Genomic DNA, 13,565 nt, shown 5'->3' on the forward strand with positions numbered 1-13,565 from the left:
TTGATTGCACATGAGCCGGGTCGAAAGCTGGAGCCCAGGTACATCTGATTTTCAAGATTGAATTATGTCTCTCGGGGACGATTGGAAAAGGATGGCTGGGTTGGAAGCTGGAAACCTCCCTAACTAGCTGGGTGACTTTGGTCAAAGTGGGGTCATACCTTGATGTCCTTAAAAAAATTGTTTTTAATGTTTTTATTTATTTTTGAGTGAGAGAGAGATACAGAGTGTGAGCAGGGGAGGGGCAGAGAGAGAGGGAGACACAGAATCCGAAGCAGGCTCCAGGCTCTGAGCTGTCAGCACAGAGCCCGACACAAGACTTGAATTCACAAACTGTGAGTTCATGACCTGAGCTGAAGTCAGATGCTTAACCAACTGAGCCACCTGGGTGCCCCAACACACACTGATGTCTTTACCAGCATAGTTTTTTTCTTCCCAGGTTGCCCATTACTTTACCCATTTTCTAACTCAGAATTCTACTCATCCTTCAAGGCTCAGATGAAATGTCAGATCCTATGTGAGGTTTTCCTAATCCTTCCTTCTAGGAGTGAATATTCTGTCATCAAACCCCTACCCTAACTGATTTTTGTCTCCTTGTTGATCGCCTCCTCTAGCTAGAATGGATTAGATCAACAGGTGAACCCTGAAATCCAATATGGAGGTCAGAACAAAGGATAGCTTCCCTGCACACATTCGAATGTGTGTGACTGCTTTCACACAGACAGACAGCATAATCTAGAGGAGTGATCACTGGCTTCAGAATCAGACAGATCCAGGCTTGGTTGCTGGGTATGCCACTAACTACCTGTGTGACCTCCACATCAAGTTTCTTTGCCTCTCCTAGCTTTAATTCTTCCCATGCAAAATGCAAAGCATAACACCTCACTCACAGAATGGGGACAACCCAGATTAATGAGATAATGTGCATATCATGAAGATAGTGCCCATATTGGGATGACATGTTATTTAATAATAATAATAGCTAACAATTAGTGTTTATCAAGTGCCAGAAACTTGGCACAGGGCAACACCACAAGGTAAGAACTAAAATCATTCCCAGCTTGCATGTGTGGAAACTGAAGTTCTAGTAAGACATGTAACTTGTGCAAAGTCTCATAGCTATTAAGCAGAAGACCTGGTATTCAGAGTTGGGTCTATCTGACTCTTATTGTTTATTTGTTTTTAATGTTTATTTACTTTTGAGAGAGAGAGAGAGAGAGAGCGAGCAGGGGAGAAGCAGAGACACGCACGCACACACACACACACACACACACACACAGAATGTGAATCAGGCTCCAGCTTCTGAGCTGTCAGCACAGAGCCTGATGTGGGGCTTGAACTCGTGAACCATGAGATCATGACCTGAGCCAAAGTCAGATGCTTAACCAACTGAGGCACCAAGTGCCCCATAATTTTTATTTGAGTATAGTTGACACAGAATGTTACATTAGTGTCAGGTGTGTAACATAGGGATTCAACTTCTCTGAACCACCTGCTGTGTTCTCAAGTGTAGCTGCCATCAGTCACCACACAACGCTATGCCAATGTCATTGACTATATTCCCTATGCCGTGCCTTTTAGTCCCATGGCTCACTTATTCCATTACTGGAAGCCTGTGCCTCCCTTCCCCCTTCACCCCTTTTGCCCACCCACCCCCCATCCCCTTCCTCCTGACAACCACCATTTGTTCTCTGTATTTATAGGTCTCCATCTGCTTTTTGTTTGTTTATTATTTTGCTTTTAGATCCCACAAATGAGTGGAATCATACGGTATTTATCTTTCTCATATCTGACTCTTATGTAATAGTGGAGATGTTATTACATGCTTTGGGATGAAGACAATTACATCTATCTTTTTTTCATAAAAGGCTATCAAGTGCCAGACAGGCTAAGTAACTTATCCAAGTTGCACCGATAAGAAAGAATCGGATAGAAAACTCCTCTGGATGGGGCGTATCTTGTTCATCTCCATATCCCCACCGTGCCTAGCACAGTGTGCAGTACTTTGCTGATGCTGGATAAATGTTTATGGGATGAAACAAAAATCCTAAATAGCCACTGTGCACTCTGCTTCTGGGCTGAAGAATTCCAGAGTGACCTTTGAAGTTAAATTGATTGTATTTTATGTAAGACGAACAAAAAACAAAACATATTGGCATCTAAGGTGACTGGCTATGATGTTTGATATGTGGGATACTTTGCAGCAGAAGTGAGTCTGGTGCAGGCACAAAGAAAGGGATTATTAACAGAGGCAGGAGCAGAGAGAAAGTGGGTCGTGGAAGAGAAAAATCTGGTGGGGGAGGGAGCACAGACAGAATAGAGCAGTGGAGACGTTCTTGTTTAGTACCCAGAAGAGTTTCACCCTTTGGTGCTAACAGGGCTTGTCTGGAGAGTCATATCCAGGACCACAGACCCTCCTTGGGAGGGGGACTGCTGTGGGCAGATATAATGTGCTTGTTTCGGGACTGGACACTGTTCCAACCACTGTTGGACTGGGGCAAACAGACCTCAGCTGAGCCTTGGCTGTGTTAACCTCATTGCTACATTTAATCTTCTCTGAGGTTAGAAGTGTCATCAAGGAAATTGAGACCCAGGGTGGTGAAGGAAGTAGTGGAATATGGCTTCAGAATGCCAACCTAAATTGAGCATCACCTCCATGATTTGTCAAGGTACTTGAGCAATGTCTTATACTTTCTATGCCTCTGTTTCTTCATCAGTAAAACAGAGCTAAAAAAACAAAAGCTTACCTCATAGGGTGAATGGGACGATGAAATAAGGTCCAGCTTATAGAGTCTTTGTCCAGGATCCCAACACCATATGGAGGCAGCAACTTGACATCTGGGATTTTGGAAAACTCAAATCTATTTTTACTATGTAACTGTAGCACCAACCACAGACCTTGCACCTGTATAGGTATTTTCAGTTTCCTCCTGCAAAAAACAAGGATATCAAACTGAGTCCCTTCAAATGGCCCTTTAAGTCCTAACGTTCCCTTCCCAGACTAGAAGACTAATTTTCTTTTCTTCTTTGGCCAACATGTTTCAAAAAATAATCATAAAATGAAAATTTCACCCCAAGTTCCAAGAGATAGAGAAGAAAATAATGAGGTGGGGTCAGCCACACCTGGGCAGTGGAATCTGTATTCTATTCCCAGCAGTTGGAAGGCTTTGAGGGACACAAGCAGACTCCGTGATCCTCAGTTCACACATCCGTACCATGGGAACATTGGTGATTACTTCTCAGTGTTGTGATGAGGATAAAATAAAAGCAAAGATCTCCTGACACAACATTTGGCAGTTGGTAGATGTTGGAAAATGGGGATTATTGTAATTTCTAGTTTTCACTCTGTACTCAGAACCCGGGTTTATTTGTGAGGCAACTAGGGATCGGAGAGGTTAAGTGACTGGCTCCTAGGGAGGCAGTGGCACATCTAGAGTTCAAAGATATGCCCGTTTCATTCCAAAGAAGATCCCTGTGAAAGGAGGAAGCTCAGTAGGACTAGAGTAAGCATCATCTGTGCTGTGCAGCTGGGATAGATGTAGGGCGAGGCTCTGCCAGGAAGGCTTTGTGACAGAATGAGACACATGTGGCTCTCAAACAGACCGAGGGTATGTTTCATAAGCAATGCAACCTCATGCAAAGCCCTGCTGGGTGGTAAAATTGGACAGAACTGGTTTGAAAAAAAAAAACCCAGTGTCCTTACTTTGTACTTGTAGCCTCTGGGAAACTCTGTTTCTTCATCTTTACCAACCAGGAAAATGACACTTGCTTCACGGGACATTGAGCAATGAATGAAATTGTTTGTTAAAAGGACCCAACCTGGGCACCTGGTGGCTCAGTCAGTTGAGTGTCCGACTTCAGCTCAGGTCATGATTTCATGGTTTGTGGGTTCCAGCCCCATGTCGGGCTCTGTGCTGACAGCTCAGAGCCTGGAGCCTGCTTTGGATTCTGGGTCTCCCTTTCTCTCTGCCCATCCCCTCCTTGCATTCTGTCTCTCTCTCAAAAATAAATGAACCTCAAAAAAAATTTTTTTAAAAAGAACCCAACCTGGGCATACATATATACAATAAATACTGCTTCCATCTTTATAATAAGATATGTTGGGGGTGGGGAGGATAGAACCTCCTCTATAGAAAATCAGGCATCAAACTTCCATTGTTTTTTCTAGAAAATTGCTGTACCTGACTCCCTTCTCTAATAAATGGTGGTAAGTTTCATCAATAAATGTCATCAGATCAAGAGAGGAATCCCAGAATATGGAGATAAGCATTGTTCTCTATGCCAAAGGACCAGGAGAAGCACTGAATTTGTTTATATTTATTTTTTATTTTTTAAGTTTATTTATTGATAGAGAGTGCACATGAGCAGGGGAGGGGCAGAGAGAGAGAGAGAGAGAGAGAGAGAGAGAGAGAATCCCAAGCGGGCTCCGTGCTGTCAGCACAGAGCCTGAGGCAGGGCTTGATCTCATGAACTGTGAGGTCATGACCTGAGCTGAAATCAAGAGTCAGTGGCTTAACAGACTGAGCCACCCAGGTGCCCCTATCTGCTTCTTCTTGAGACAGAAGAGCAGTGGGTGAGGGCACAGACACCCCTCTACTTCTCTCTGTACTAGTGTTTGGGACTGACAGTGGTGCTGATTTGGGAGATAGAAAGTTCGGTGTGGTTTTCACGTGCTAAATAAAGCACTCCTGTTTGGAGCAGAAGCATCTGGCTGGAGAACAGTTGGCTGACAGATCAGTGCCTGGAAGAACACTGGACGTGTGGCGGATGCCAGCAGGTGCACCAGGACTAGCGGCCGTGCCAACCCTCCCAGGAGATTGAGGCCCGTGTGGGCTGAAATTCTGCTTGCACAGCCCCCCTCATCCTCCTCAAGGCAGTGGCCAGAAGGGACTCCCTCCCTTTCCTTTCCTTATGCAACCCCCACACTATTCCGTGGGAGCCAATATCATTCTCCCCGTTTCACAAAGGGAAAAACTAAGACTTGGGTGAACTCAGCAATGTGCTGATGTAATAGGCTGACAAGGCGGGGTTTCTGATCCCACGGTGAATGTTCTCCCAAACACACTACATCACCTCCCTTCCGGATCAACAGCCATCAGAAATTGAAGGGCACCCGGGCAGAGTCCCAGAGTTCCCAGCCAACATCGCCTTCTCTTTGCTGCTGTACCTGCTGAGGAGTGTGATGCCTGAAGTCCAACTCTGATCCTCCGTGCATTGAATAAACGTGTGTCAAGAACCTATAAGGTACCAGGCAATGCACTCCTTTGCTGGGTCCTGAGGTTAGAGCTGTGAGCGAGATAGACCCCATCTCTTTCCTCAAGAGGCTTACAACCAAGTTGGAGAGACTTTGCATAACTCAACAAACATGCAAGTAATCCTATTCATTTATTCATTCAATTAATTTTTTTAACGTTTATTTATTTTTGAGAGACAGAGTGTGAGTAGGGGAGAGGCAGAGAGAGAGGGAGACACAGAATCCAAAGCAGGCTCCACCCTCTGAGCTGTCCACACAGAGCCCAACCAGGGGCTCAAACCCACAAACTGCGAGATCATGACCTGAGCTGAAGTTGGATGCTTAACCGACTGAGCCCCCAGGTGCTCCTCATTCATTCATTTTAATCCCAGTATTAACATACAGTATTATGTTTCATGTGTACAATACAGTGATTCAAGGTTTCCATCCTTACCTGGAGCTCATCACAGCAAGTGCACACCCTCATTCCCTTCACCTATTTCGCCCATCCCCCCCCCCCAGCAACCTCCAGTGTGTGCAAGTAATTTAAACTAAATAAAGTTAATAACAATCACCCTGGCGCAGAAGTAATGGGTTGCAGGGATAAAGAATAATGACACGGGGTGTGACAGGGGATTTTCTGAGGATATGACATTGAAAAACTCATGCCAAGAATGTCAAGGATTCCCAGACATGGGAAACACAAGAATGGGGAGAAAGCTGTTCTAGGATGGAAAGACTTCATGTGGAAATGCTTTAAGGCTGGAAAGACCTTGGAGTATTTGAGGGGGTGAAAGGGCCTCCATGGGGCTACAATGGATGTGAGAAATGGTGCTGTGATGTGAAGTAGTCAGCAAGGATCGGAACATGGGTACTCGGGGGCCATGACAGGACACATGATGCTTATTCTAAGGACACTGAGGAGTGTATCAAGGGTGTTAAGTAGGTGATACAACAGCGTGGAACCAGAGTAAGGCAAGCTGTAGAGAGAAAGATGTGCAAAATATTTTGCAGATGTATTTTATTCTCAGATGGAGAGGCCCTTGGAGTTGGGCAATGTGACCAGAGTCCAGAAGTTTGTCTTGTTGGGTTTGTCCACAAGGCCAGACATAAGGGATGTCCTGTTTGCCATCTTCCTGACCCTCTACCTGCTGACCCTCCTGGAGAACACGCTCATCATCTACCTCATCTGCAGTCACATCGAGCTCCACAAGCCCATGTATTTCTTCCTGGGCAACCTGAGCTGCCTGGAGATGTGCTACGTGTCCGTGACCATGCCCAGTCTGCTCGTGGGGCTGTGGACTGGACCTTACCATATTTCCTTCACAGCCTGCATGACACAGCTTTTCTTCTTCATAGTCCTCATCTGCACAGAGTGCACCCTCCTGGCCTCCATGGCCTATGACCGCTACGTGGCCATCTGCCGCCCACTCCACTACCCACTGCTCATGAGGCCCCAGGTCTGCCTGGGCTTAGCCTTGTCCTCATGGGTTGGGGGGCTGTTGGTCTCAGTGGCCAAGACATCATGCATCGCCAGCCTGTCCTACTGTGGCCCCAACGTCCTCAACCACTTCTTCTGTGACGTCTCCCCTCTGCTGAACCTGTCCTGCACCCACGTGGCCCTGACGGAGCTGGTGGACTTCATCTCTGCCATCGTCATCCTCTGGGGTTCCCTCCTCATGGCCATCGCCTCCTATGTGGCCATCGGGAGAGCTGTGTTCCACATGCCATCAGCCGCTGCCCGCCGCAAAGCCCTCTCCACCTGCGCCTCCCACCTGGTGGTGGTGGGCATCTTCTACGCAGCCACTCTCTTCATCTACGCCCGTCCCAGCCGCATAGAAGCCATGGACCTCAACAAGGTGCTGTCTGTCATCTACACGGTGGTCACACCTATGTGCAATCCTGTCATCTACTGCCTGCGGAACAGGGAGGTCCAGGCAGCATTCTGCAGAACCCTACACCAGTCCTGAAGCTGACCAGTGGATAGGCCATGGGGGAGATCTCAAGTTATCAATACTTTTCATTTTTTTTAATTTATTTTTTATTTTTTGAGAGACAAAGAGAGACACAGTGCGAGCATGGGAGGGGCAGAGAGAGAGGGAGACACAGAGTCCAAAGCAGGCTCCGGGCTCTGAGCTGTCAGCACAGAGCCCAACGCAGGGTTTGAACTCACAAACTGTGAGATCATGACCTGAGCCAAAGTCAGATGCTTAACTCACTGAGCCACCCAGGAGCCCCTCAATACTTTTCATTTTTATTGAGATATAACTCACATGCCATACACTTCACCCTTTAAAATGTGCAATTCATTGAGTTTTAGGTATATTCACAAAGTTGTGCAACCATCGCCACCATCTAATTCTACAACGTTTGCATCACTACCAAAAAAATCCTGTACACAATAGAAATCACTCCCAAAGCCCAGCCCACTAGCTTAAAAAACTGTAAGTCTTCTTTGTCTGTATGGATTTTCTTGTTTTGGATATTTCATATAAATGAAATGATATAATATGTGGGCTTTTGTGTGTCTCCTTGCACTTAGTGTAATACTTTTGAGGCTTATACATGATATAGCATCTAGCAATATTTCATTCCTTCTTAAGGCTGAGTAATATTCCATTGTATGGAAATACCACACATTATTTACCCATTAGAGTACAGCTGTGTTTTCATGCTTAAATGCAGTGTGTGTCTATATGTATACAGGGAAGAATTGGAAAATCGATACTATAAAATGTTCATAGGGATTGCCATTATGTGGAGGAACTTGGGAAGGGTTTGCTTTCCTTTTCATTTTGTTGTGTTTTGTCATTTTTTTGTGATAAGTATGTGTTGCTTTTGTAATAAAGATGTATTTTTTTTCTTTTTGAACTTTACTTATTTATTTTGAGAGACACAGAGATAGCACGAGAGGAGGAGGAGGGGCAGAGAGAGAGGCAGACAGAGAATCCCAAGCAGGTTCTGCGCTGTCAGTGTGGAGCCCAGTGCAGGGCTCGAACCCATGAACCGTGAGACCATGACTTGAGCTGAAACCAAGAGTCAGATGCTTAGTTGACTGAGCCACCCAGGCTCACCCTAAAGATGTAATTTTTGGACTTCAAGATTGTGGAAGTTGGTGGAGTAGGAGGACGCTGGGCTCACCGCATCCTGCTGATCACTTAGATTCCACCCACACCTGCCTAAATAACCCAGAAAACCACCAGAAGACTAGCAGAATGGATTCTCAGAGTCAAGCGTAGACAAGAGGCCCACGGAAGAGGGTAGGAAGGGCAGAGAGGCAGTGCGCACTACACGGACTGGTGGGAGGGAGCCAGGCTGGTGGAGGGGTAGCCTGCCCTGCAAGGCAGAGCCCCTGAATTCTGGCTTGCAAAAGTGGAGGGGTTGGACTCTGTGAGTTCTGACAGCCAGCGGGACTTAACATCTGGACTGTTATAAGTCAACAGCTCTGCTTGGAGAGTGGGAGGGCTAGAGGACAACAGGAGGGAGAGTTGTTGAGATCCAGAGGACAGAGCTCAGCTCAGTGGGGGAACAAAGGCACTGGCCAGTGCCATCTCCCTCGCCCATCCCCCAGCCAAAATCCCAAAGGGAACCAGTTCCCATCACGGAACTTGCTCACACCCTGCAAATACCCAAGCTGTGCTTCTGTGGATCCATCCCTCTGATGGGTCTGCCTCCCTCCTGGTGCCGCAGGGCCCCTCCTGAAGCAGAAAATCAAAGGCAAAGCAAGCTGAGTCTGCCCCTCCTGCCCCTGCGCACCTTGTGGATCCACCCCCCCCAATACGCCAGATTCCATAGAAGCAGGACCACAAGCCTGGCAATGTGCAAGTAGCCCAGACAGGGGACACACCACTCCACAGTGAGTCCTGCCCCTGGGAGAGGGGAAGATAAGGTACACACCAGTCTGACTGTGGCCCCAGCGATGGGCTGGGGGCAGACATTGGGTCTGACTGCGGCCCCGCCCACCAATGCAAGATACTCCAGACAGCACAGAGGAAGATCCCTGCAGTTCCGCGCCACTCCAGGGACTATTCAAAATGACGAAATGGAAGAATTCTCCTCAAAAGAAACTCCAGGAAGTAGCAACAGCTAATGAACTGATCAAAAACGATTTAAGCAATATAACAGAAAATGAATTTAAAATAATAGTCATAAAATTAATCGCTGGGCTTGAAAAAAGTATAGAGGACAGCTGAGAATCTATTGCTACAGAGATCAAGGGACTAAGAAACAGTCAGGAGGAGCTAAAAATGCTATAAATGAGCTTCAAAATAAAATGAAGGTGACCACGGCTCGGATTGAAGAGGCAGAGGAGAGAATAGCTGAATTAGAAGATAAAATTATGGAAAAAGAGGAAGCGGAGAAAAAAAGAGATAAAAAAATCCAGGAGTAGGAGGGGAGAATTAGAGAACTAAGTGATGTGGTGAAACGTAATAATATATGCATAATTGGGATTCCAGAGGAGGAAGAGAGAGAGAAAGGTGCTGAGAACTTCCCTGATCTGGGGAAAGAAAAAGGCATTGAAATCCAAGAGGCACAGAGAACTCCCTTCAGACGTAACTTGAATTGATCTTCTGCACAACACATCATAGTGAAACTGGCAAAATACAAGGATAAAGAGAGAATTCTGAAAGCAGCTAGGGATAAACATGCTCTAACATATAAAGGGAGACCGATAAGACTCGTGACCGATCTCTCTACTGAAACTCAGCAGGCCAGAAAGGAATGGCAGGAAATCTTCAATGTGATGACAAGAAAAAAATATGCAGCCGAGAATCCTTTATCCAGCAAGTCTGTCATTTAGAATAGAAGGAGAGATAAAGGTCTTCCCAAACAAACAAAAACTGAAGGAATTCATCACCACTAAACCATCCCTGCAAGAGATCCTAAGGGGGATCCTATGAGACAAAGTACCAGAGACATCACTACAAGCATGAAACCTACAGACATCACAATGACTCTAAACTCATATCTTTCTTTTTCTTTTTTTTTTTTTAATTTTTTTTTCAACGTTTATTTATTTTGGGGACAGAGAGAGACACAGCATGAACGGGGGAGGAGCAGAGAGAGAGGGAGACACAGAATCGGAAACAGGCTCCAGGCTCTGAGCCATCAGCCCAGAGCCTGACGCGGGGCTCGAACTCACGGACCGCAAGATCGTGACCTGGCTGAAGTCGGACGCTTAACCGACTGCGCCACCCAGGCGCCCCTAAACTCATATCTTTCTATAATAACACTGAATGTAAATGGACTAAATGCACCAACCAAAAGACATAGGGTATCAGAATGGATAAAAAAACAAGACCCATCTATTTGCTGTCTACAAGAGACTCATTTTAGACCTGAGGACACCTTCAGATTGAAAATGAGGGGATGGAGAACTACCTATCATGCTACTGGAAGTCAAAAGAAAGCTGGAGGAGGCATACTTATATCAGACAAACTAGACTTTAAATTAAAGGCTGTGACAAGAGATGAAGAAGGGCATTATATAATAATTACAGGGTCTATCCATCAGGAAGAGCTAACAATTATAAATGTCTATGCGCCAAATACGGGAGCCCCCAAATATATCAAACAATCACAAACATAAGCAACCTTATTGATAAGAACGTGGTAATTGCAGGGGACTTTAATACTCCACTCACAACAATGGATAGATCATCTAGACACAGGATCAATAAAGAAACAAGGGCCCTGAATGATACATTGGATCAGATGGACTTGACAGATATATTTAGAACTCTGCATCCCAAAGCAACAGAATATACTTTCTTCTCGAGTGCACATGGAACATTCTCTAAGATAGATCACATACTGGGTCACAAAACAGCCCTTCATAAGTATACAAGAATTGAGATCATACCATGCATACTTTCAGACCACAATGCTATGAAGCTTGACATCAACCGCAGGAAAACGTCTGGAAAACCTCCAAAAGCATGGAGGTTAAATAACACCCTACTAAAGAATGAATGGGTCAACCAGGCAATTAGAGAAGAAATGAAAAAATATATGGAAACAAACGAAAATGAAAATACAACAATCCAAACGCTCTGGGATGCAGCGAAGGCAGTCCTGAGAGGAAAATACATTGCAATCCAGGCCTATCTCAAGAAACAGGAAAAATCCCAAATACAAAATCTAACAACACACCTAAAGGAACTAGAAGCAGAACAGCAAAGGCAGCCTAAACCCAGCAGAAGAAGAGAAATAATAAAGATCAGAGCAGAAATAAACAATATAGAATCTAAAAAAACTGTAGAGCAGATCAACGAAACCAAGAGTTGGTTTTTTGAAAAAATAAACAAAATTGACAAACCTCTAGCCAGGCTTCTCAAAAAGAAAAGGGAGATAACCCAAATAGATAAAATCATGAATGAAAATGGCGTTATTACAACCAATCCCTCAGAGATACAAACAATTATCAGGGAATACTATGCAAAATTATATGCCAACAAACTGGACAACCTGGAAGAAATGGACAAATTCCTTAGTACCCACACACTTCCAAAACTCAAACAGGAAGAAATAGAAAGTTTGAACAGACCCATAAACAGCGAAGAAATTGAATCGGTTATCAAAAATCTCCCAACAAATAAGAGTCCAGGACCAGATGGCTTCCCAGGGGAATTCTACCAGACATTTAAAGCAGAGGTAATACCTACCCTCCTCAAGCTATTCCAAAAAATAGAAAGGGAAGGCAAACGTCCAGGCTCATTCTATGAATCCAGCATTACCTTGATTCCTAAACCAGACAGAGACCCAGTAAAAAAAAGAGAACTACAGGCCAATATCCCTGATGAATATGAATGAAAAAATTCTCAATAAGATACTAGCAAATCGAATTCAACAGCATATAAAAAGAATTATTCACCATGATCAAGTGGGATTCATTCCTGGGATGCAGGGCTGGTTCAACATTCGCAAATCAATCAACGTGATACATCACATTAATAAAAGAAAAGATAAGAACCATACGATCCTGTCCATTGATGCAGAAAAAGCATTTGACAAAATTCAGCATCCTTTCTTTATAAAAACCCTCGAGAAAGTCAGGATAGAAGGAACATACTTAAACATCATAAAAGCCATTTATGAAGCCCATAGCTAATATCATCCTCAGTGGGGAAAAACAGAGCTTTCTCCCTGAGATCAGGAACACGACAGGGATGCCCACTCTCACTGCTGTTGTTTAACATAGTGTTGGAAGTTCTAGCATCATCAGCAATCAGACAAAAAAATGAAATCAAAAGCATCAAAATTGGCAAAGATGAAGTCAAGCTTTCACTTTCTGCAGATGACATGATGTTATACATGAAAAATCTGATAGACTCCACCAAAAGTCTGCTAGAACTGATACATGAATTCAGCAAAGTCGCAGGATACAAAATCAATGTGCAGAAATCAGTCGCATTCTTATACACTAATAATGAAGCAACAGAAAGACAAATAAAGAAACTGATCCTATTCACAACTGCACCAAGAAGCATAAAATACCTAGGAATAAACCTAACCAAAGATGTAAAAGATCTCTATGCTGAAAACTATAGAAAGCTTGTGAAGGAAATTGAAGAAGATATTAAAAATGGAAAAACATTCCATGCTCATGGACTGGAAGAATAAATATTGTTAAAATGTCAATACTACCCAAAGCAATCTACACATGCAATGCAATCCCAAGCAAAATTGCACCAGCATTCTTCTCGAAACTAGAACGGGCAATCCTAAAATTTGTATGGAACCACAAAAGGCCCCGAATAGCCAAAGTAATTTTGAAGAAGAAGACCAAAGCGGGAGGCATCACAATCCCAGACTTTAGCCTCTACTACAAAACTGTAATCATCAAGACAGCATGGTATTGGACCAAAAACAGACACATAGACCAATAGAATAGAATAGAAACCCCAGAACTAGACCCACAAAACTATGGCCAACTCATCTTTGACAAAGCAGGAAGGAATATCCAATGGAAAAACGACAGTCTGTTTAACAAATGGTGCTGGGGGGCGCCTGGGTGGCACAGTCGGTTAAGCGTCCTACTTCAGCCAGGTCACGATCTCGCGGTCCGGGAGTTCGAGCCCCGCGTCAGGCTCTGGGCTGATGGCTCAGAGCCTGGAGCCTGTTTCCGATTCTGTGTCTCCCTCTCTCTCTGCTCCTCCCCCGTTCATGCTCTGTCTCTCTCTGTCCCAAAAATAAATAACAAATGGTGCTGGGAGAACTGGACAGCAACATGCAGAAGGATGAAACTAGACCACTTTCTTACACCATTCACAAAAACAAATTCAAAATGGATAAAGGACCTGATTGTGAGGCAGGAAACCATCAAAACCCTAGA

General features: G+C 44.6%; 1 protein-coding gene across 1 annotated transcript; it reads left to right on the forward strand.

Annotated features, from left to right (window-relative positions):
• Positions 1–6,261: 6,261 nt before the first annotated feature.
• On the forward strand, positions 6,262–7,200 carry LOC115502445 (olfactory receptor 5). Its single transcript, XM_030297820.1, has one exon. The coding sequence runs from the start codon at positions 6,262–6,264 to the stop codon at positions 7,198–7,200; it is 939 nt and encodes a 312-aa protein (XP_030153680.1).
• The last annotated feature ends 6,365 nt before the right edge of the window (positions 7,201–13,565 follow it).

This window comes from Lynx canadensis, chromosome E2 (genome assembly GCF_007474595.2).
Source record: "Lynx canadensis isolate LIC74 chromosome E2, mLynCan4.pri.v2, whole genome shotgun sequence".
In the NCBI taxonomy this organism is placed as follows: Eukaryota; Metazoa; Chordata; class Mammalia; order Carnivora; family Felidae; genus Lynx; species Lynx canadensis.